General features: G+C 34.9%; 4 protein-coding genes across 5 annotated transcripts in view; 1 reads left to right on the forward strand and 3 right to left on the reverse strand.

Moving 5' to 3' along the window:
- LOC106142153 (calpain-B) overlaps nucleotides 1–6,663 on the reverse strand; it is a 44,661-nt gene extending 37,998 nt beyond the window's left edge. Inside the window, exons 1-2 of the mRNA XM_060951974.1 lie at nucleotides 6,621–6,663; nucleotides 1,241–1,587 (exon numbers count right to left, since the gene is read on the reverse strand). Coding sequence (XP_060807957.1) covers nucleotides 1,241–1,522 — 282 coding nt within the window. The 5' untranslated portion in view covers nucleotides 1,523–1,587; nucleotides 6,621–6,663. The remainder of the gene's footprint in view (nucleotides 1–1,240; nucleotides 1,588–6,620) is intronic.
- A 240-nt stretch (nucleotides 6,664–6,903) lies between these two features.
- Nucleotides 6,904–8,044, forward strand: LOC106142135 (60S ribosome subunit biogenesis protein NIP7 homolog). The gene is made up of 3 exons (XM_013343765.2): nucleotides 6,904–7,063; nucleotides 7,167–7,459; nucleotides 7,828–8,044. The coding sequence occupies exons 1-3, from the start codon at nucleotides 7,008–7,010 to the stop codon at nucleotides 8,019–8,021; spliced, it is 543 nt and encodes a 180-aa protein (XP_013199219.1). The 5' UTR covers nucleotides 6,904–7,007; the 3' UTR covers nucleotides 8,022–8,044.
- Nucleotides 8,045–8,766: 722 nt separating this feature from the next.
- Nucleotides 8,767–17,494, reverse strand: LOC106142127 (uncharacterized). The gene is made up of 11 exons (XM_060951915.1): nucleotides 17,212–17,494; nucleotides 16,917–17,132; nucleotides 16,154–16,246; nucleotides 15,014–15,124; nucleotides 13,960–14,170; nucleotides 12,723–12,829; nucleotides 11,825–11,941; nucleotides 11,093–11,155; nucleotides 10,167–10,332; nucleotides 9,493–9,612; nucleotides 8,767–8,906 (listed from the first exon to the last, which is right to left on the reverse strand). Coding segments are annotated over exons 1-11 (1,242 nt in total). The 5' UTR covers nucleotides 17,248–17,494; the 3' UTR covers nucleotides 8,767–8,904.
- Nucleotides 17,495–17,966: 472 nt separating this feature from the next.
- Nucleotides 17,967–20,406, reverse strand: LOC106142133 (three-prime repair exonuclease 1). Of its 2 annotated transcripts, none has more exons than XM_013343762.2 (2): nucleotides 20,070–20,406; nucleotides 17,967–19,082 (listed from the first exon to the last, which is right to left on the reverse strand). In XM_013343762.2, exon 2 carries the CDS (start codon nucleotides 19,073–19,075, stop codon nucleotides 18,251–18,253), a length of 825 nt encoding a protein of 274 aa, XP_013199216.2. In that variant the 5' UTR covers nucleotides 19,076–19,082; nucleotides 20,070–20,406; the 3' UTR covers nucleotides 17,967–18,250. The 2 variants fall into 2 exon arrangements, with proteins under 2 accessions (XP_013199216.2, XP_060807985.1); XM_060952002.1 differs by having other exon boundaries at nucleotides 20,061–20,406.
- Between the last annotated feature and the right edge of the window lie 606 nt (nucleotides 20,407–21,012).

Here is a 21,012-nt window from a genome sequence, read left to right on the forward strand (position 1 = left end):
TATAACATGAATATGTATTCATGTTACCTATAATATTTATCACACTTTATACCTTACTTAATGGAGACCATAACCACGAGAGGACTCGAAGGTCACGTATGGCTTAATAATGGAATTTAGATATTGATGGTACAGGTCCCTTTTTAAAAATTCCCAAGTGAATATTCAGTCTGTCTTTAATAATAATCGCATTGACATAATTAGTTTTACATTCATTCATGTTTTTTTAATGTTGACAATGTGCATTCGTCCACGATTTAGATTTAAGAGATCTTTATTTGTAAATTGACGTCCGATGAAAATGTTGTAGTGTAGTTTGTTCTGCCGCTTCTTCTACACATGCGCTTTGGAAGCGGTAGTAGTTATAATTAGAATTAAGATATGTGACGTCAATAAGTGATACCTACCTTGTATACAATTTTGAAAATATATCTTTTCTATTCTAATATGCCCGGGAATAGAAGCAGTTGGTTTATAATCACTTCCAGACGAGCATGGAAGCATTTACGATTAATTTTAATACGGTTGATGATAGAACTGCCCACGCTACATCTTCAAAATGTCTAAACAGTACCTTGATAATTTAGCGCTATGTTTAAATTACAAGTAGTTCCATATAAAGATCCCACGTTTTTTTACAATGTCAAGGTTATTTTTCGGATATAAATTGATAGATATTGCTACCAGACAAGTTACCTACTTAAGTTTAGTTTCGAAGGTTATTGCAGAAATGACTAGTTTTACGACAACAAGATCAAAGTGAATTTATTGAGACATAAAATTATTTAGATTAGTACCAACAAAATGTTCTTGTGGCTGCTGTAGCTAATAGGTATATCGCTGCCTACCCATGTTTTATGCAGATGTTTAAATTTATATATCTGTAATCAGTTGAGAATATTCTATCTGAAAGCGAAACTGAAAACATAGAAAATTTTGAAAACTAACTTAATAAAATATCTATCGATACAAAATTATGAATTTGATATTTATTAATCGATAGATAAATAATATCTAATTCAGGCATAATCAAATCAAACTATAAATTCTCATTCATGATAAAAGAATATAAACGTTTAACTTATCTTTTAATAGTCTTACGATAAGGTCGACCAAAATAATGTTTGTAAACAAACTAATGATAATTATCTACGTGAAAATTAGCAAGAAATTGCATTCATGGACTCATTATTTTTTAAGTGCTTTTTTATAGACAACAAGTTAAAAAAGAAACACTAACCTCAGCGCTAACTTTGACGGCAGCGCAGTCTTCCTCAATTACTTCTTCAACAGCACCATTTTCGTACTCCTCCACAGGTAAAGCTGGATACAACTTCACTCCAGAAAATCCCGAGTCATCCTCACTTGGCAATTTCGGGTACAATCCCCCCACTTGATCGGATCTCCCAAAATTTTTCCCGCGTTCACCATCCAAAAAACCGGCTACTGCTTTCGCACCACTAGCGCCACGATGCCATCCCCAACCGTGCGCGCGAAAATTTTTCGGATAATAGTTCAACATTTTTTTCTTAATTTTTATCACACGTGTGCACGGCAAGGCGGTTAAACACAGACTGCTTGCAAAATCTGAAACAAGATTTGGGCATCCAGATTATTTACGCAACATCAACGGGAAATCTAAATGATTCAGTTGAAAGGTTAGTGTTTTGCCTGGACTGAATCATCGTAACATCATAAATGCGATCGCGTAAATGTGTTGATCTCAGTTCATGTTCATCCTTTGTCTGCTAAAGCGCTGAGTATTATCATCTGATGCACACAATCCCAACTTTGCTAAAGGAAATAGAACCTAAATACTAAATATAGATTTACACACCTTATCGTACGACCGCAAAATTTACGTTTTTTTTAAAAAAGGGTTTATATGAATACATTTTTTATTTTTGTCTAACTTCTCGAGTTCATATAATTGATATATTAACTTGAGACGTTATACATAGGTATACCCTTTTTAAATAAAAGTTCCTTAGTGGTAAAAAAATAAAAAGCTATCGGTGTGAACGACCTTCCGTTATATTCACTCTCGGGCGGCTGCCCAGTCTGGTAGTCGTCAAGGGTCTTAGATTTTTCACGGCGTACAAAAGACCAAATAATAATATATTTTTATCAAATACGCACACAATGCTTAATTTTCCAGATATCGGGAATCAATAAAAAACATAGGAACTCTTTACTAAATTTAACCGGAAATATAAACCTGAAATATAGTTGTTTCCCTTTTCGCTCGCACTAATTTCCGTTTTTCGAGCAGAAATTTTTTTGAGATAAAAATTTTGTTTGACCGCTGATAATTAATTAAACTTATTCATTTAAGCAAATTCGGTCCAGCGATTTAAAATAATCCTAAAGGGTTAATTAGGTACATTATTTCTTAAAAGGAACCGACCGCTAACTACCTAGAAATTGTGATTGAGAAACAATATTCCACTCATTTCAAAGTAATCGTTTAAACACCTTTTCCGTAGAGAACTAATGATAAGAAATGAGTCAGTCTGGTTGAGTGTGACGTATGCATGAAATGAGGAAAAGCTAACGACTGACTACAAGGTCGCTTGTGTGAAACAATCTAAATTTGGTGATTGGTGATGACTTATGAGGCATTTTTTTATCAAAATACCTGAATACATATTATAGTCTTTATCCCTTAAGGGGTAGATGAAGCTAAGTATTAATGATGGAATAAATAGCTGTTGGTTGATAGGCCATTACCTATATCTCATTATTATTTACCTACCATTTCTATAGGTACCTACAGTGTAGTCCGTTTAGTACGACTTCGCATACAGCAACCAACCGTTTTTAGCGACGCAAGTTTAGGCATTTGTTTGGTTCTAGTATAACTTGAATGAAAAGACATTCGTTTATTGCAACTCCGCTTACAACGACCAACCGCTTTTAACGACCGAATTTCACACATGATTGTCCGGTTACTACGATGAGCGTTGCCGTGTTTACAAATATGCAATTCCTAGAAAGAATAATATAAATGAATAGCTATCTCAGCTATCGCCCCGCGCGACACCTCTGTTTGAAAATTGACTGTTTACATATTTTACGGCAGTACAAATTTGCGGGTAATGACTGTAATGAGTGACGCGCACTAAATGGCTTCCGCTAAACGAAAAAGTTTCTCCATTGAAGAAAAAAGTGTTATAATACAACGGTTAGAAGCTGGCGATATGTTTCGTTTATATAATGCAGTTCGTACTTCCTACTATACAAATAAAACCAGAAAACAAACAAAAAATACAGACTTCTTGCACTAATGTTAAGTTGTTAGAATAGATTTATACTTACTTATAAGAAAGCAGTACATTACAATACATGTAGGTATATTACACATCCTTACATAATTTGAAGATTTAATTAATAAATACATATTTTGATTAAAATTAGTTTTGTTATTTGCTCGTCACCTAAAGGGCATACCTATATCTGTAATATTTGATAAATAAAAAACATTTTTTTTTCTGTTCCTTTAATACGACTTCCGGTTAGTACGACGTTATGTCACCGGTCCCTTGGCCGTCGTTATAACAGGATTCTACTGTACTTAAGTAAGTTAACGTGCTTTTTATACCTCTGTATTGCGGGTGCAATGATTCGGGCTCGACCGCCACCAAAGGAAAGTTCTTCCGCCAGGCTAGGTGTTATGCCTGGGGAAACGCGGGTCCGATGATGTTGTGTCGGAGGTTGTATACATAATAATATGTATATGCTCCAATCCGTGGAATTTTTGCTTGCGCGATTTTGACTTTTCGCTGTTTTTGACCGATAGATAGCGTCGCGTGATTTTGTTTTTGTGACTTGTGGCGTTCAGATGTCGCCACAATTTAATGAATACCATTTGTATTACATAGGTATAATGGTGTTCTTAACAATTGAATTTCCATCATAAGCATCGTCGTATATTAAATATACATAAATATATATCTTTATGTATCAACTTATGCACTTTAAGTACTAATTAAAAAACCAAAAAATCGCATCAATATCATCCTTCCGATGCTTCTGCCATGATTTTTACTGTTGCTATGTCACAGAACATTTTCACTATAAATTATTACATACATTAGTTTAGTACCTACCTACATGTTATTCAGGACAAACCAAGCCACTCCTAAGGGCGGGCCCATGATGTCACTGGCCTTCGGTTAGCCTCACCTGTTGACGCTAATTACTTCTCCGAAATAGGTCAAAAGGGAATGGTTTGTAAACTACATTTCTCCTACAAATTTGTACAGGCGAAACGTAGGTTTTCATTCGGTCAATGCTGTGTGAAACTCTTCTAATTCGTCAAGAAATCAACATATCAAATATCAGGTTCTTATAATCTCTAATATTTCCTCTGCTTTTATGTTATACTATAACACGCAAAGATGAGAAAGAGCGATAGTATGTCAATAAGTATATTATAGTGATCGCAATGTTGATGAATTTATTTATATTTAAACAGTCGCTTCCTAAACATTCAGCAGTTGGCGAAATTTCATTAAAATCTAAAATTTGAAGTAGAATCGAAACTGTTTTTGTTTTTTTTTATGCACGATAGAAACAATTAATTAGTTATTTTTGTCCTTTATTTATTCATAATTTCATTGCATTAGATACATATATGCTTCATTAAATTTTAATAAAACTGTTGCCTGACAAGTTCCTTGAAATCACCTTGACATTTACAAAAATAGATGTACCCTAGTGTCCTTATTGAACTTTTCGTGTTACCCGTCTCTCTCATTTTAATGAGCTAATTAAATTTTTTGAGAAAAAGAACACAAAACGAAAATAAAACCTTGTTATATGTTCTGAGAAGTAATCGGCTTCACGGTTTATTTTTACATTTATTTACACCATTCCTCGAAAAATCCAATCAAAACTGTAACTCTGTCTGACTCGTTGCCTTATTTGCAGCAACCAATTTAAAAAACAATAATAAAAAAAAACTTCAATAAAAATTTAAACTGATTGATAGGAATCAATCAGTATAAATTTTTATTGAAGTTTTTTTTTCTTAGTAGGAACTAAGTACCGTAAAACGGGGTTAATAGAAATCATGAGTTGAATAGAAACAAAACCAAAAAAGTTTTTTAAACATTATTATAAAGACCGCAGGACACTAAATTCTACTAATTTCTTTTAATTTTTGAAGGTAACATTATTTTTATAATTTGACAACACCGGAATGCTCTGAAGTTAGTAGAAAGTGAAAAAAAGCGTTCAGAAGTCATCTGCGAAAAAACTGTGTTTGCGAGCTCTCAAAAAGTTAATCGTTTTATATTGAAAAACTGTGTTTCCGTAGCATAAAAAGGCAATATTTAGCATGATAAATCATCGGAACTTATTTAAAACAAATCATAACTACAATTTCATTTAAAATATAAATATATCAGAAAGAAAAGATTATCAAGTCCATTTTAATTCAGATTTGAGGTTAATAGAAACGAGGAAGGGTTGAATAGATACGTAGTATGGGTTCAATAGAAACGTCTTATGGGGTTTATAGAAACGAGCAAGTCGGAAAAGAAACGACCGGGGTTGTATAGAAAAAAATCCGTTAGGGTTGTCAATCACACGTATCACGAAAAATTCCCTTATTATTTAAATATTTCTGTTATGCTGTTTGTTTTTCATGTAAGTATATAAGTGGCCAACACTGGTGTCATATTTTTTCATCTAATTTACACAAATTCTAGGCAAATATAATCTGAGGTCTTTCTCTTTAATCACTATATCTATTACCTAGGTACTAATAAAGTTTTTAAGGTTTTGACAACCCTAACATTTTTTTCTATTGACCCCTTACGTCGTTTCTATTGACCCAATGTGCCGTCTTAATAGAAACGCCCCCTTTCATTGCATTTTTTATTCAATTTGCCGTCAACTCACAACATGTATTTATTATTATGTAACTCAGTATGCAATAACAATAAGAATTCAGTCCGAAAGATAAAATTCGTGTCTATCCACCCCGTTTTACGGTACCTATCATTATGTTTTTTTTTGATCTCTTAGATATATCTTCCTTGTTTGTAGCTACATCCGTTATCAAAATAAAACTTTAGTTTTTAAGTTTTTTCACCCTTTTTACCAAAAAAACGATGTAATCATAGATGTAATCAATTCGAAAAACTTTTATTCAATTTAAATAAGACCAAAATATAAACAAAACTATCAATAGGAATGGTATTTGTTGATAGATAAGGTAAATCTACTAGACTTAAAAAAGTTCTCCTTTTACATATCAAAACTTTACTTAGTTGTTCTAAGTAAAATTAATAATTTTAAATAAAATGCAATTCTGTAACCTAATTTCCTTGTTTAGTTATAGAGCTTATCTTTATAGGTGCATTAGTTGTGTACGTAAATGTTTACATCGTTTAGTTAATAATACCACACAATCCCATTTCAAGGGCGCTTAGTACCAGATGTTTAAGTACAAAACGATGTTACATCCGAGTGAATCATAGAGGAAAGTATGCGAACTATTTTTGTATTTAAGTTTGAAATTAGTAGTTCATAGAAAATTCATATAACATTACAATTTAATTCAATATTAGAACGATGAGATACATCAAATAACCAAAGGAAATTCAGCTCACCTTGCTGCGGTTCGAGATAGCTAGCTCACGAGATAAACATGAATGAAATGAATGAAAGACCGATCAAGGATCGCATGGAAACTATATCGTACAATTCCCTAAAGTAATGTGCAACACCACATGAAATTACATTTACGTATGTGCTTAATCGAAGAAAATAAAATAACACAATTATATATGCAAATATTATTAAAACCGAGTATTATACAATTCCGTAAGTTTTTGCTGTATGATTTCACTCTCCTTCGCGTTATATCAATCATAATGTCGCTGTCAGACTGACAGTGTCAAACTCATGTGGTCCGGTTGAGAGATTCTGCACGTGTTGTACAATTAAAAATAAAATAATAATTAATTTTATATATTAAGTAACATACTTATACCATCATGAAGGTCTTATCGGAAGACAGAACTAGGATACTGTTCGAAAAATTAACTAAATAGTAAGTCCTGACAATTCATTTTCGCTGTATTCATAACTTGGAGATATCAATGTATAAAGTTGTTTCTTTATATAATTCATATGAAAATCTTTTTATTTTTCAGTATCGGAGTAAACGTAAAGCTGCTCATAGACAGACCAGATGGTACATATTGCTTTAGAGAGAAAAAGGACAGAGTTTATTACATTTCAGAAAGGCTTCTGCAACTAGCACAAACTGTGAAACCAGACCATTTAATTTCAGCGGGAACATGTTTTGGAAAATTTACAAAGACTAATAAGTTTAGGTTACATATAACTGCATTGACATACATTGCTCCATACGCCCCATTTAAGATTTGGGTGAAGCCCTCCTCTGAGCAACAATTTTTATATGGACACCATGTTATAAAGAGTGGTTAGTATTCTTTCTTTAAAAATTTCCAGAGACCATACCTGCCTGCATTATTAGATAAATAATTAAAAATGGTTACATATACGAGCTTGAGACTTTTGTCATAGGTTTCTAACTCATCTACAACCTATTCTACAATAAATACATATACTGATAAATATCTAAAACATAAGCAAAAATTTTTGTTTTTCATCATTGTTTTTCTGGCTGTGTGATGGGAGACTAAACATTTATGTTAAAAAAAACCATAAAGGGAAAATATTCTTTGTAATATTACTTTTAATTTTGTTTATTCAGAAGATACGACTATTATTTTTATTCATTATCTATTTCTAACTACGCTTCCTAATAAAATAACATTTTATTTGCAGGTTTAGGTCGTATAACAGAGAACACACCAAAACACCAAGGAGTAGTCATATACACAATGTCGGACATTCCCATCGGATTCGGAGTAGCCGCCCGTTCTACAACGGAATGTAGGCACGCAGACCCACTGGCCACCATTGCATTCCATCAAGCAGATATCGGTGAATATATTAGATCCGAGGACACTCTTACGTAGATTAAATGACAGTTATTTCTAAACTGCTTTTTATTTTCATCATTTAAATGTATACTGGTTGCATCTAGTCTACAAAAGTTGCCAAACAGACTAACAAAAAGATTCAAAGGCCGAATTCAACTGGATGACTTAATGATGGAATTTAGCCATAAATTCTTTCTTGTCCTTGCTACTCTATGGTTTTGTCAAGTTGCTATTGCTAGCCCATCAGGTAAAAGAAGTATCCGAGTTTATTAGTTAGTAGATAGGTAAATTTTGAGCAGCCCCAGCAGCGTATCACCCGCGACGTTGTTTTTATTCGGCGAAAACTACATAACATAAAATCACGCCTCTTTTCCGGAGGGGTAGGCAGAGACTACATCTTTCCACTTGCCACGATCTCTGCATACGTCCTTCGCTTCATCCACATTCATAACTCTCTTCATGCAAGCTCGGCGGTTTCGGGTACTCTTGACCTGACCCTTTACCAGGACGTCTGAAAACTATCACTATTAAATTGTGTACCGTTGGTGAACTACCGAAAGTTCCCCCGAAAATCATTATAGTATCAAAGACTAAAATACTATCCAGTTGCCTGAATGTGCAGGTTTCCTGACAATGTTTTTCCTCACCATAGTAGCATTGGTTAGCACTCAATCTAATGTACTTAACTCCAGAGTCTTTGGTACATGCTCACACTTTAATGGGCACCTTATCTATTTGACCATCAACACTCTGACTTGAAGGATTACAATATAAACAAAAATTAAGTCACGGAACATTTATTTCTATATATTACACATATGTATATTCTTAATTAAATAAATCTACAGCTGGAAATTCCCATTATTCCCACGGCTCAACCCAGTCTTCTTTCATTTCTTTTTCCTCCAAAAGTTTGTTGTCCTGCAAAAATATAGAAGATAGTTTATTATTAAAATAACATATATTACTTATGATGACAAAAGATTTGTAATTTTGTTCGAAAAGAATGCACTCAAAACTACTGGACCGATTTTTATGATACCTTTTCGCATAGAGATTCTTACACTCAAAATTTTTAATTTAACTAAAAACCAAATATCTTGATAATTTCGCGAATAAAATCACAAATAGCATTGTAACATACATACATCTCATCACGTCTATATGAAATTGAGATTCAAATAGTGACAGATTGTTAACCGATCGCCTACAAGAATCCAAGTTTATTAGCATTTTCCTTAGTCGCCTTTTACGACCATTGGAAAAATATGGAGTGGCCCCATTAAGAGCCGAGAACCAAACTACACAGCACGGTAGTAACAGCTCAAATCACTACACAGTATAAAGCAAAGTTGCTTCCCGGATCTGTCTGTATTTATATATGTACGCTTAGATCTTCAAAACTACACAACGGATTTTGAAACATGTTTTTAATAGATAGAGTGTTTCAATAAATGTTCATGAATGCCATCCATGCGAAGCCGGGGCGGGTCGCTAGTATTCCTACATGCCTGTTCCTCGCTCGGCCGGTACCCTCGCGCCATGGCGGATCTCATCTCCTTGACAAAGCTTTCGGGAATCTTGTACATCATCTGTTCTGACGGTCGTATAACGAGTTTAGCGCCATCTGTTATTGAAACAATATTACAAATCAACTTTTTCCTCTTACTGTCAGGTTGGCTGGAAGAGATCCCACTTAGGGATAAGCCCGCCTTTGTACTGTACTGTTTTTATTTGTAATGTACTCCTTTAGTGAACAATAAAGCATTTACTTACTTTTAACATCAGCTCCGTCCAACGTAAATTTAAAAAAAAATAACTTATTATATCTAGCTATATACTTATTATGTACTTTTACATGAAAAGGGCTTGCATTAGATGAATGTGCACTTATTTCCCTTAGTCGCCATTTACGACATCCATGAGAAAAAAAAGAGAGCGGTCCCATTCCACATACATACATACATATAGTCACGCCTACATCCCTTACAGTCTAGACAGAGCCACTTGTATTAAAGACTGCTTGACCACGCTCAGCTTTTTGGCTTGATGATAGAATTGAGATTCAAATAGTGACAGGTTGCTAGCCCATCACCTAAGAGAAGAATCCCAAGTTTATAAGCCTATCCCTTAGTCGCCTAACTACACGGCACACATATATGTATTATATATATTACTCACCCACAACAGTTCCATCCATAGCCATTATGCTACCGTACTGAGGTAGTGATATGTACATCTTCAACAGATTATACATTCGGTCCGAACGGACCACTTTGACCGGGTGATAACGTTTCAGAAACGGTGCCATTGTCTCCTTTGGAGGTAGGAACGGTTCTCCGTATATCTGAAATGAATAATACATACATATTATCACGTCTATATCCCTTGTGAGGTAGACAGAGCCAACAGTCTTGAAAACACTGATAAACTGTGTGGTTCCCGGCACCAATACAAAAAAGAATAGGACCACTTCATTTCTTTCCAATGGATGTCGTAAAAGGTGACTAAGGGATAGGCTTACAAACTTGGGATTATTTTTTTAGGCGATGGGCTAGCAACCTGTCACTATTTGAATCTCAATTCTATCATTAAGCCATATAGCTGAACGTGGCCATTCAGTCTTTTCAAGACTGTTGGCTCTGTCTACCCCGCAAGGGATATAGACGTGACCATTATGTATGTATGTATGAATAAAAATAATAGTTTCATCTTCTTCCCTCTTCCTCCTGGCCTGGATCTCTGTTACATCCTCACCACTCTGGGGAGGGCCCGGGATGAGCATTTGACCATAGATCATGTATTTGGTGAGTTAGGTTTTTACACGAAGCGACTCCCGTCTGACTTCACCCGTATTGGATAGATCCAGGTCCAGTTGCCTGAATGTGCAGGTTTCCTGACGATGTTTTCCCTCAGCGTAAGAGCATTGGTTAGTATTCAAACTAATGTAACACAAAAATTATAGTTTCAAGTTCAGAATTAAGTAATTTTCATTTCTCAATATGTTCAAAAGGCATTTTCATAGTTAGAGAGAATATGCATATTCTTTTTTTAGTTCTTTTTTCAAACATATAGGGGAAGAGTCATTATGATGTAAATTGACTTACTCTGAATCTATGGTACGGCGATCTTTCTGGGACAAAGTTTTCTGTCACCACTTCGCGAATAATCTGGAGAAAATAAATTGTATTTAAATAAAATCAATAAAACATACCTTGACTCTGAAAGTATCGTTAGCTTCAAATGAAACATAAAAATTAAATAAGAAATTTGAAAATAAAAATCCTGACACAAATTTAAGTCCCCTTTAAAAAGATACAAATAATAAAAGAAACTCAATATTTATTTATGTACATAAGAATAGAACTTAAAAACTGAAGAGAAATTTAGTACAAGGGCACTATATATTTCTTCCAATAGGCCCACGACAGGAAAATGTAAAGAAAGGCATTGGCTTGAGTACAAAACATATAGTATTTAAGTTATATTTTTATTAGCTGTGCCCGCGTATTCGTCCGCGTGGAGTAGTTATTTTGGGCATCGTTGAAGCCCTCAAGGATAAATAATTTTCCCCGTTTTTTTTCCCATTATTTCTTTGCCCCTTATAGTTTCAGCGTGATGTTATATAGCCTAAAGCCGTACTCGATAAATGGTCTATTCAACGCGAAAAGAATTTTTCAATTCGAACCAGGAGTTCCTGAGATTAGTGCGTTCAAACAAACAAACTCTTCAGCTTTATAAAATTAGTATAGATTATTCCAGTTTGGAGCGGTATCCCAACGCAACGTCTTTCTTAAAAGATATTACTTTATACATACTAAAGTACGTTTATTTCTCACCGTATTGAGATAAGGCGTCAATTTCTTGAGTTCTGCGCGCACTTTCTTCTTGGCTATTTCCTCTTCCGCGTCCACATCTTGTATGGTCGTGTCCAAACTGTCCACGTGTTCTGTTACCTAAATACATACATACATACATAGATATGGTCACGTCTATATCCCTTGTGGGGAAGACAGAGCCAACAGTCTTGAAAAGTCGTGGGTTACCTAAATAATTATAATAAAAGGGAACTTCATTCATTCATATAGTCACGTCTATATCCCTTGCGGGGTAGACAGAGCCAAAAGTCTTGAAGAGACTGGTAGGCCACGTTCAGCTGCTTGGCTTTATGATAGAATTGAGATTCAAATATTGACAGGTTGCTAGCCCAAAGAAAACTTCATACAGCTAAACGTGGCCTTTCAGTCTTTTTGAAGCCCTGTCTACCCCGCATGTGATATAGACGTGACCGATATGTATGTAAAAAAAAATATATCTTATTAGTACCAAATTTGTCCAGTTGTCTTAATTCCTGATGGGGTATACAGAGCCAACAAATTGAAAGGCCACATTCAGGTAGATGGCTTAATCATGGTTATGAGTTGCAAGTTGTTTTGCTAGCCCATTATCTTTAAAAAGTATTCCAATTTTTTTAGTTTCTCCCTTGATTGACTTTACAATCTTCATGGGAATGAGAAGAAGCTTGCAATAGTTGATTGTGCCTATTACCTAAGTCGCCTTTAACGACATCTTTGGCAAAGAGAAATACATTATAATCACGTCTATATCCCTTGCGGGGTAGACAGAGCCAACAATCTTGAAAAGACTAATATTCATATTCAGCTATTAGGCTTTAAGATAGAATTAAGATTCAAATAGTGACAAGTTGCTGGCCCATCGCACCCTAATAAACCATACCTTTTTCACGATGGCTTCAGTGTATTTGTTGCAGCTAGCTTTAACCTTCTTATACGGGATGTTGCCAATAACTGAAACAATATATTGAGAAAAATTTGTAATATATTCTTTTTTATAAGCCTCGAAGTAAGTTCGAGACTTGTGTTACGAGATGTCAACTCAACGATACTATATTTTATAATAAATAAGTTAATAAATAAACAATCAAGACCCAGGGCAATCAAACTAAGTTCGTTTCTCATCATGCCCTGACAGGGATTCGAACCCGGGACCTCCAGTGCCAAAGATAAGCTCAATACCACTGCGCCACAGAAGCCGTCAGAGGCTATGGATATGCGGTGATCATACCCCTTGTCACGCTAACGTCGTCCTATTATACAGGGTGACATTAAAAACAACTGCATCCTTTTAAACATAGACTATACCCATGCTTCAGAGCCGTTTGAGCCTATTTTTATTTAAATTAATCGTCATCATTTTCACTTTTAAAAAACCCTCAAAAACTACGTCACACGCTTTATTAAAGAACAATACTACAAAAAGAAATTAAAACTAAACATGAAAATAAATGTCTGAAAAATAAATTATTTTTCTAGTATCAAGATCAAGTACAGAGTTGTCGAGATCGCTCAGCTGAATGAATTGTATCGTCGACCTCTGAATCTTACGTGTCGCTTTTCCGCCGGCCGGGGTGATATGACGTATTTAGGATCGTGGATTTTGATACTTTTATTTTTTTTCGTACTTTCTGAAATATGAACCAATATTTTTCTTTTAACGTTTTTAAATATCCTTTAGATGAGTACACTTAACAGTAAAATTTATGCAGTTGAATTAAAAGTCACATTGTATAATAGTATACTTAGATTATATATTATATAGCTTTGCTCACGACTTCGTCCGCGTGGAATAGTTATTTTGGGCATCATTGAAGCCCACAAGGATGAATAATTTTCCCCGTTTTATTAACATTTTCCATTATTTCTTCGCTCCTAAAAGTTGCAGCGTGATGTTATATAGCCTAAAGCCTTCCTCGATAAATGGTCTATTCAACACAAAAATAATTTTTCAATTCGAACCAGTAGTTCCTGAGATTAGCACGTTCAAACAAACAAACAAACAAATTCTTCAGCTTTATTATATAAGTACAGATTGATATAAATTAACAAATTCCCACGCGAGTGAACACCCTGTGCAAGTGTTAGTTAATAATTTAAAAAAAAAAAACAAGACTCACGACATGGCTGCTTATTGATAACTGTAATATCCTGTTCAGTGATTATCGTACGCGGCGTTCCGGCTACATCTTGCACTTTCTGCAGCGTCGACAGAATCATCTGGAAATCGGCGAAGTGCGGGTGAGCGCGGCGGTATGCCTTGCTCAGATTGAACGAGGTCATCGAGTTTGGATTTCTGTCCATGATTAACTTGAGCCGTTCGAAGATTGTCTGCAAATGATGATAAGTTGAAAATACATAGCTTTTGTGAAAAGGGAACTAGTTACAATTATATTCTCTCTCGAGAAAAAAGCGTTTTCTTGTAATACACTTTTTTCTCAATTCTATCATTAAGCCAAACAGCTGAACGTGGCCATTAGTCTTTTCAAGACTGTTGGCTCTGTCTACCCCGCAAGGGATATAGACGTGACCATATGTATGTATGTATGTACTTTTAATGACAAATAATGGCAAATTTTGAAGCGATTTCAACCAATACAGCATTAATCTTTATTCAATTAAATAGCTTAAATACATTGTTGATTTAATATAGGTACATAGATCTATATGGTCCTTTACAGCACAAGATTTGGGGGAAGTAGCGCTTTCGGCGGTACTGGCCGACTTCTGTAGTATTTAGTATCAGCATTGCACCCGTGCGAAGCCGGGGCGGGTCGCTAGTTTATTATAAAATAGTTGAGTTGTTCTCGTAACACAAGTTTCCAACTTACTTCGAGGCTAACTCAATCTGTGAAATTGTTCCCGTATATACTTATTTATTTTTTACTAGACGCCGACTGCGACTTCGTCCGCATGGAAACCCTATCAATCCCGAGGGAACTCCGGGATAAAGAGTAGCCTTTATGTTATTCTGGGTCTTCAGCTACCTACATACCAAATTTCATCGTAATCGGTTTAGTAGTTTTTGCGTGAAAGAGTAACAAACATCCATACTGACTTACTCACAAACTTTCGCATTTATAATATTAGTAGGATTTTATTTATGAGTCACGACTCGATTCGACAGCTAGTGAGAAATTAAGTTCTAACACCAGAAGAAAGAGACAGACTCACATGCGTTATCTCCTCTAACAGGGTGTGACCATTCTTCTTGCTCAACTCGTAAAGTCCTGTATATTTGTACTGCATCTCCGCCATAATTTCCGCGTGCGCTAGCGTCATTACCTGGTGGAAACACGTGTGTTTATTTGTACACATTCAAACTTAAGTAATACATATAAACATAATCACGTCTATATCCCTTGCGGGGTAAACAGAGCCAACAGTCTGATAGTCTGATCTGACACAAAAAAATATAATCATGTTGTTATCTCTTATGTGATTGACAGAGCCAACAGTTCTTGAAAACACTGTAATGTATGCCTTTATAATGGAATTGAGATTTGAATATAATAAAATAAACTAATTACAGTTCATTATATCATATTAGTAGAACAAATTACATACATACATATGATCACGTCTTTATCCCTTACGGGGTAGACAGAGCCAACAGTCTTGAAAAGACTGATAGGCCACGTTCAGCTGTTTGGCTTAATGATAGAATTGAGATTCAAATAGTGACGGGTTGCTAGCCCATCGCCTAAAAGAAGAATCCCAAGTTTATAAGCCTATCCCTTAGTCGCCTTTTACGACATCCATGGGAACGAGATGAAGTGGTCCTATTCTTTTTTGTATTGGTGCCGGGAACCACACGGCACGTAGAACAAATTATTTTACTGGTATTGTCCTCTCCAGGGATCAGACCAGTTGACATATTTGAATGTGCTTCACCTCAATCTGCCTGGTGTTAAGCAAGATGATGCCTAAGGTGGTGCATGTATACTCAAATAGTGCCTATTCACTCTTGCTTTGAAATCCACAAGTTATATGTATGTGTAGGGGAAGAGAGATGGGAGGTGGCAATTTCAAATCACAGCTTTTCGCTTAAAAGAAGTAGGCCGAATTAAAGTGTTCCCAAGATTGTCTTAATAGATAAATAGACAGATAAAACATTTATTTAAGTGTTACATACACAAAACAAATACATATAACAATAGCAAATCCTTAAAACTAAGACATGTGTGCTGTAGCAATTCAAAATGTTCATAACTCAGTGATCTTTTTGCAATGAAAGTACAATCTCTTTTTTTCTTTGCTACCAGACGGCAAGGAAGTTTCAGTTTTGTTACTTAACATAAAAATATTACTTACATAATCTGGTTTTTCAGGATCATTCCGTATCATCTTTTTATTTTTTTTCACCTCATTATTATGGGCAACAAAATTATTTTTTGATACTGTTAACTGAAAACAATAATTAAGTTTATTTATTTACTCAATTTTTGTTCAGGGCTTATGAATTAAAAAATAGCCTGTTATTATCTTAAAATCTAGTACATAATCCTACTAGGCGCTAGTCCCGGTGACATTCTCACCTCTGAGAAGAGGAGTCCGGGACACACCTATGAGCTTATGACCATAAACCTTGATGAGGTTAGGTTTATACACGAAGCATCTCCCAGCTCACCATGGATTCATTCCCTCTGAATCAACATACTTATAAACATGTCTGTATCCCTTTCAAGGTAAACATACATACATACATATGGTCACGTCTATATCCCTTGCGGGGTAGACAGAGCCAACAGTCTTGAAAAGACTGAATGGCCATGTTCAGCTACTTGGCTTAATGATAGAATTGAGATTCAAATAGTAACAGGTTGCTGGCCCATCACCTAAAAAAGAATCCCAAGTTTGTAAGCATATCCGTTAGTCGCCTTTTACGACATCCATGAGAAAGAGATGGAATGGTCCTATTCTTTTTTGTATTGGTGCCGGGAACCACACAGTAAACAAGTCTATAAGTGTGAAGACTCACAGGCAATGCTCAGCTGCTTGGATTAATTAAAGTGATGTAGAATAGTTAATTTTTTTCAATAATATGAATGTATTCAATAAATAATTTCCTACTTACATTAGGCACTTGTTTAGGTATATATGAATGGAGTTTTCTGCCGCGTATATTGAAATTCTTCAATCTTTGCAAAACTATTTCCGGATCCATCTTTTCAACAAGTATGTAAAGAGTTTTTACATTTTTGGGTTGTCCAGGTAGTTGTGCAAAATTTAGGGTCTGAAAGGGTGACCTGATGTACTTCCATAGTAATTTAGCAGCGTGTTTTAGAGAACACTGAAACAGAAATTAATTAAAATAATTTTTACATGTCTTCGATATTGGTCAATTCACAAAATTAATTATAAATACTTACCAAAAACGGTACGCCGTTGATAGCTATGGTTGTCATACTGCAATTTTACTTATCTTCAGAAATAGGTGGATTGTTCAAAATTTTTTTTTTCTTTGACAAAAAAAATATTTGAAAATTGGAAGGAAAGTCATGGAAAATCCAACCAACCCCACAAAGAAGCCACAGATATTTACTCTGTATATTATGTGTTATTTAATTGTGTTTATTTTTTTATTTAATGTCAAAGAATATTAATTATTTAACGTCAAAGAATATAAATAGCGAAGCCAAAGAAAAAAGAAACAGCAAACCATTCTCTATTTAGTTTATGCCGCAAACAAAAGTGCAGTTAAAACGCACAGTACAATATACCGAAATGACATTGACATTTAAATTGTATTGGATTTGTATGAGAATTGGACAGGGACACTTGATATTGGGATAATGTTAGGTTACTAAATAAATGTTAAATACGAGTGTAGTGCAGCTTGTTCAGTGGACTTATTCACGAACATTGAAAGCAATGTCTTAGCTTCTCTCTTCTTCTAGCATTGAGGTTTACAAAATTAGTAGAAAAAGAGAAAAAAATGCTTTTCATGAGGTTTATTCACGAACGTTAGTAGGACACATATATGACTTAACTTCTCTCTCTTTTTAATAGCCTTAAATAGACTATAAAAGTGTGATATCAGAAAAGAAAAAAATTCCACTGTTATGTTCTTGTCAGCTTTCATAAATTAAATAAGTAGATGTAAACAAAATAAAAACTCAAACCATTCAATAAAGAGCGCTTTTTATATTAAAACAATCATTATTCATTAAAAATATTTAAACCCCGAGGTTTCACGATCTTATTACAAAATTGTGTTTGTAATTGTATTAATCTTAAATCGAATTAAAGATTAAAATAAATACATGTTTATAAAATTAAACAATTTAGATAACTAAAACATCAGTCTAAAACAAAACAGTGTTATAAAAAGTATAATGTTTTACATACAAAACATAGAGAACAATTTCAATCAATAAGAAATGTTAGATAATTGTTCATCGTCACGATTTAATAAGGTACAAATGGTTTTACAGTATCCATTCTTTTACAGGATGCGTCTGCCCAAAACAAAAAATCTTCCTTCAAAGCCATAACGCATTCTAATAACATTACGCAATCTCCTTCAGCCCTATGAGCATTTGTTGCGTCCTTATTTAACAAACGCTTGTAAAGTGATGTCAATGTGTAATTACTTCTCTGGGAATTACTAATGATGCGTGTAGTATTAGAAGAAACACCTCTAAATGACATGTTTGGTTGAGGTGTATCCAACCTGTCTATTTCAGTCCAATCTTCATTACTTAAAGATAACGCAGGAAAATCATCATCTTCATCATCAGTAAGAATACTATCATCAGCACTAGAATTTAAAGTCTTATAATTAACAGGATTATCCTTCAAAATCTTCCGGAACACAAGCAAAGAGTCTAAACATAGCAACCTTTTGGGTAAAATCCTTTCGATTTTTACAAATTCAGCTAATAAAACCTTAAAATCGAAAGCGCTGCCGTTGTGGGCAACTAAACAAACGGGCTCTTCCAATTCTTCCAGAAAAAAAGTGATAGTATCTACTCTTTCAACAAAAGTTGGACAATTTTTTAAATATTCATTTGTGAGCCCTGTGATATGGGCTGCCACAGGATTAATATTTCTCTCAGGGTTGAACAGCAATGACAATTTATGGCATGCCGGTATTCGGCCATTTTTGGAAACAAGAATATCGTATCTTGATATCGCGATCAAACATAGTTCAGTTATTTTGGTATGGTTTCTCTCCTCTCTCGGTAGTCCCGTTGTCTCCAGGTCCAAAAATACGAAGGTGCGAATGTTCATCGTGACACTGAAACAAAAGTAATAATAAACTTTACAAACAACGTGTTATGTAAACCATACACCGCATACGAATCATCAGTTGTCTTGGTCAGTTTCGACTGGTTACGAACATGTTTCGTTGACAGCTGAACGTTAGCTCTCGGTCTTTTCCAGACTGTTGGCTCTGTTTGGTCCGCAAGGGATATAGGCGTATTTATGCATATGTTACTAAAAAAACGAAGACCCAACAAAATCGTGAGCCAAACTTCAATGGTAGACTTTGGGCATTAAGTTACGAAAGTTGAAAGGCAATATGTCATAAACTGGAATGGTAGGAAGAGCGAGAATACGCGGGCGCTGGGGACATTCACGAAGTTTAAAGGGATATGTTTTCAGTCTATCTCTTTCTAGTTTTCAAGTTGACCGAAGTAGTAGAAATAGAAAGAACCTAAAACATTATATTACCCTTTAACGTTAGTGAATAAAGGGGCGGATATCGAGGCGATTTTTGCTTTAGAATTCTTGCTACTACCTAGTACTATGGATGTATGACCTCGATTCTCTTGCCTACCTGATTTAAGTTGCCAACTTAGTTTGCGGCGCTAACTTAAGCGCTTTCTGGACCACGTCAGAGAACAGAGTTCGTCATAGCTTAGCGCCTAGCACCCCTTTTCAGGACTCCGATGCTTATTGATTAAATTATTTCAGGCTGTTTTGTTTGAGGTTAAGGGTCGTTAATGAGGAAAAAAAGTACTCTTCAAATTTCATACGAAACTTGAGCACGTATACTTTTGGTTCGTCAAGACTCAAGAACTTTGGCACATCAAAGGTCGAATTTAGTGCTTTCTCATCGGATACAGTTGGTAACATTTTGATACATATCAAAGAAATAGGTACATACAAAAATATATTTCTTCTTAAATTTACAAAACAAGCAGTCTGGCCGGAAATAAAATAAATGCTTAATTAAGATAGTTTATGTAATGTAGGAATAGCATGTTCACACCTTACTCACCAGTATGTACATAAGTGATTTCAATGTCAATCTATTTCAATTTCTCCACATGCAAATACATCTCACCAAAGAAAATATAATCACTACGTTGCAGTGATGAGTCAATCAATCCTTTAAAAAATATAGAAGTTGCCACCTTTCTCACGTATCACAGTCACCAAATGGAAGACTTCCCGGTATAATCAAAATACTACACTGAATCTCAATATTGCAATATTTACCGCCTACGCCTCCATTTACATAATGTATTAGCCAATGAGTATATAATCACTACGCTTTGTATAAGCAAATTTTTTGTACCGAAATAAGAAACCAAACAAACCCACACAGACGGAAGTGCATCCTTAATTTGTCATCGTATACGTGATCGGCATTACAGCGGCAAATTTGAAAAATCATCTGGGTATAAACACACACAGTTCATAGGTAGGTACTTTAAGTTCCACGTACCGTACTTTTGTTATGATTCGTTCTTTATAGGTATATAGAGGAAGTCAGGTCAACCCTTACAGCACAGAAAAATGGACTAACACGGTGTGCAAAAGCTTTCTTTTTTTGTATGCAAGAGCACACGCCTCCAGTGTGCCCCCAGTTTTAGTTAGTAAAAAAACTAAAACTCGTAAAACCACCGTGCCGCGTAGTTTCCAGCACTTGAATCAAATCACTCCTATATCGACGTAAAGGCGAAAGTTACTCTGTCTGTTACGCTTAAACCACTGAACCGATTTTGATGAAATTTGCTACAGAGATAAAAAGTTGACCCTGGGGAAGAACATAGGCTACTGTTTATTTCGTAAAATGAAACCACGCGGATACATACAACCAAGTCCATTTATACTCATAAAACTCTTCCGTTACATACTGAGTGACTGTACAATGCACGTTCCAAACAGCTGGGTCTAGAAATTTTTAAATTTAGCATGAAGATTAATTAATTTCTGCG

Source organism: Amyelois transitella, chromosome 27 (assembly GCF_032362555.1).
Source record: "Amyelois transitella isolate CPQ chromosome 27, ilAmyTran1.1, whole genome shotgun sequence".
NCBI classification, from domain to species: domain Eukaryota; kingdom Metazoa; phylum Arthropoda; class Insecta; order Lepidoptera; family Pyralidae; genus Amyelois; species Amyelois transitella.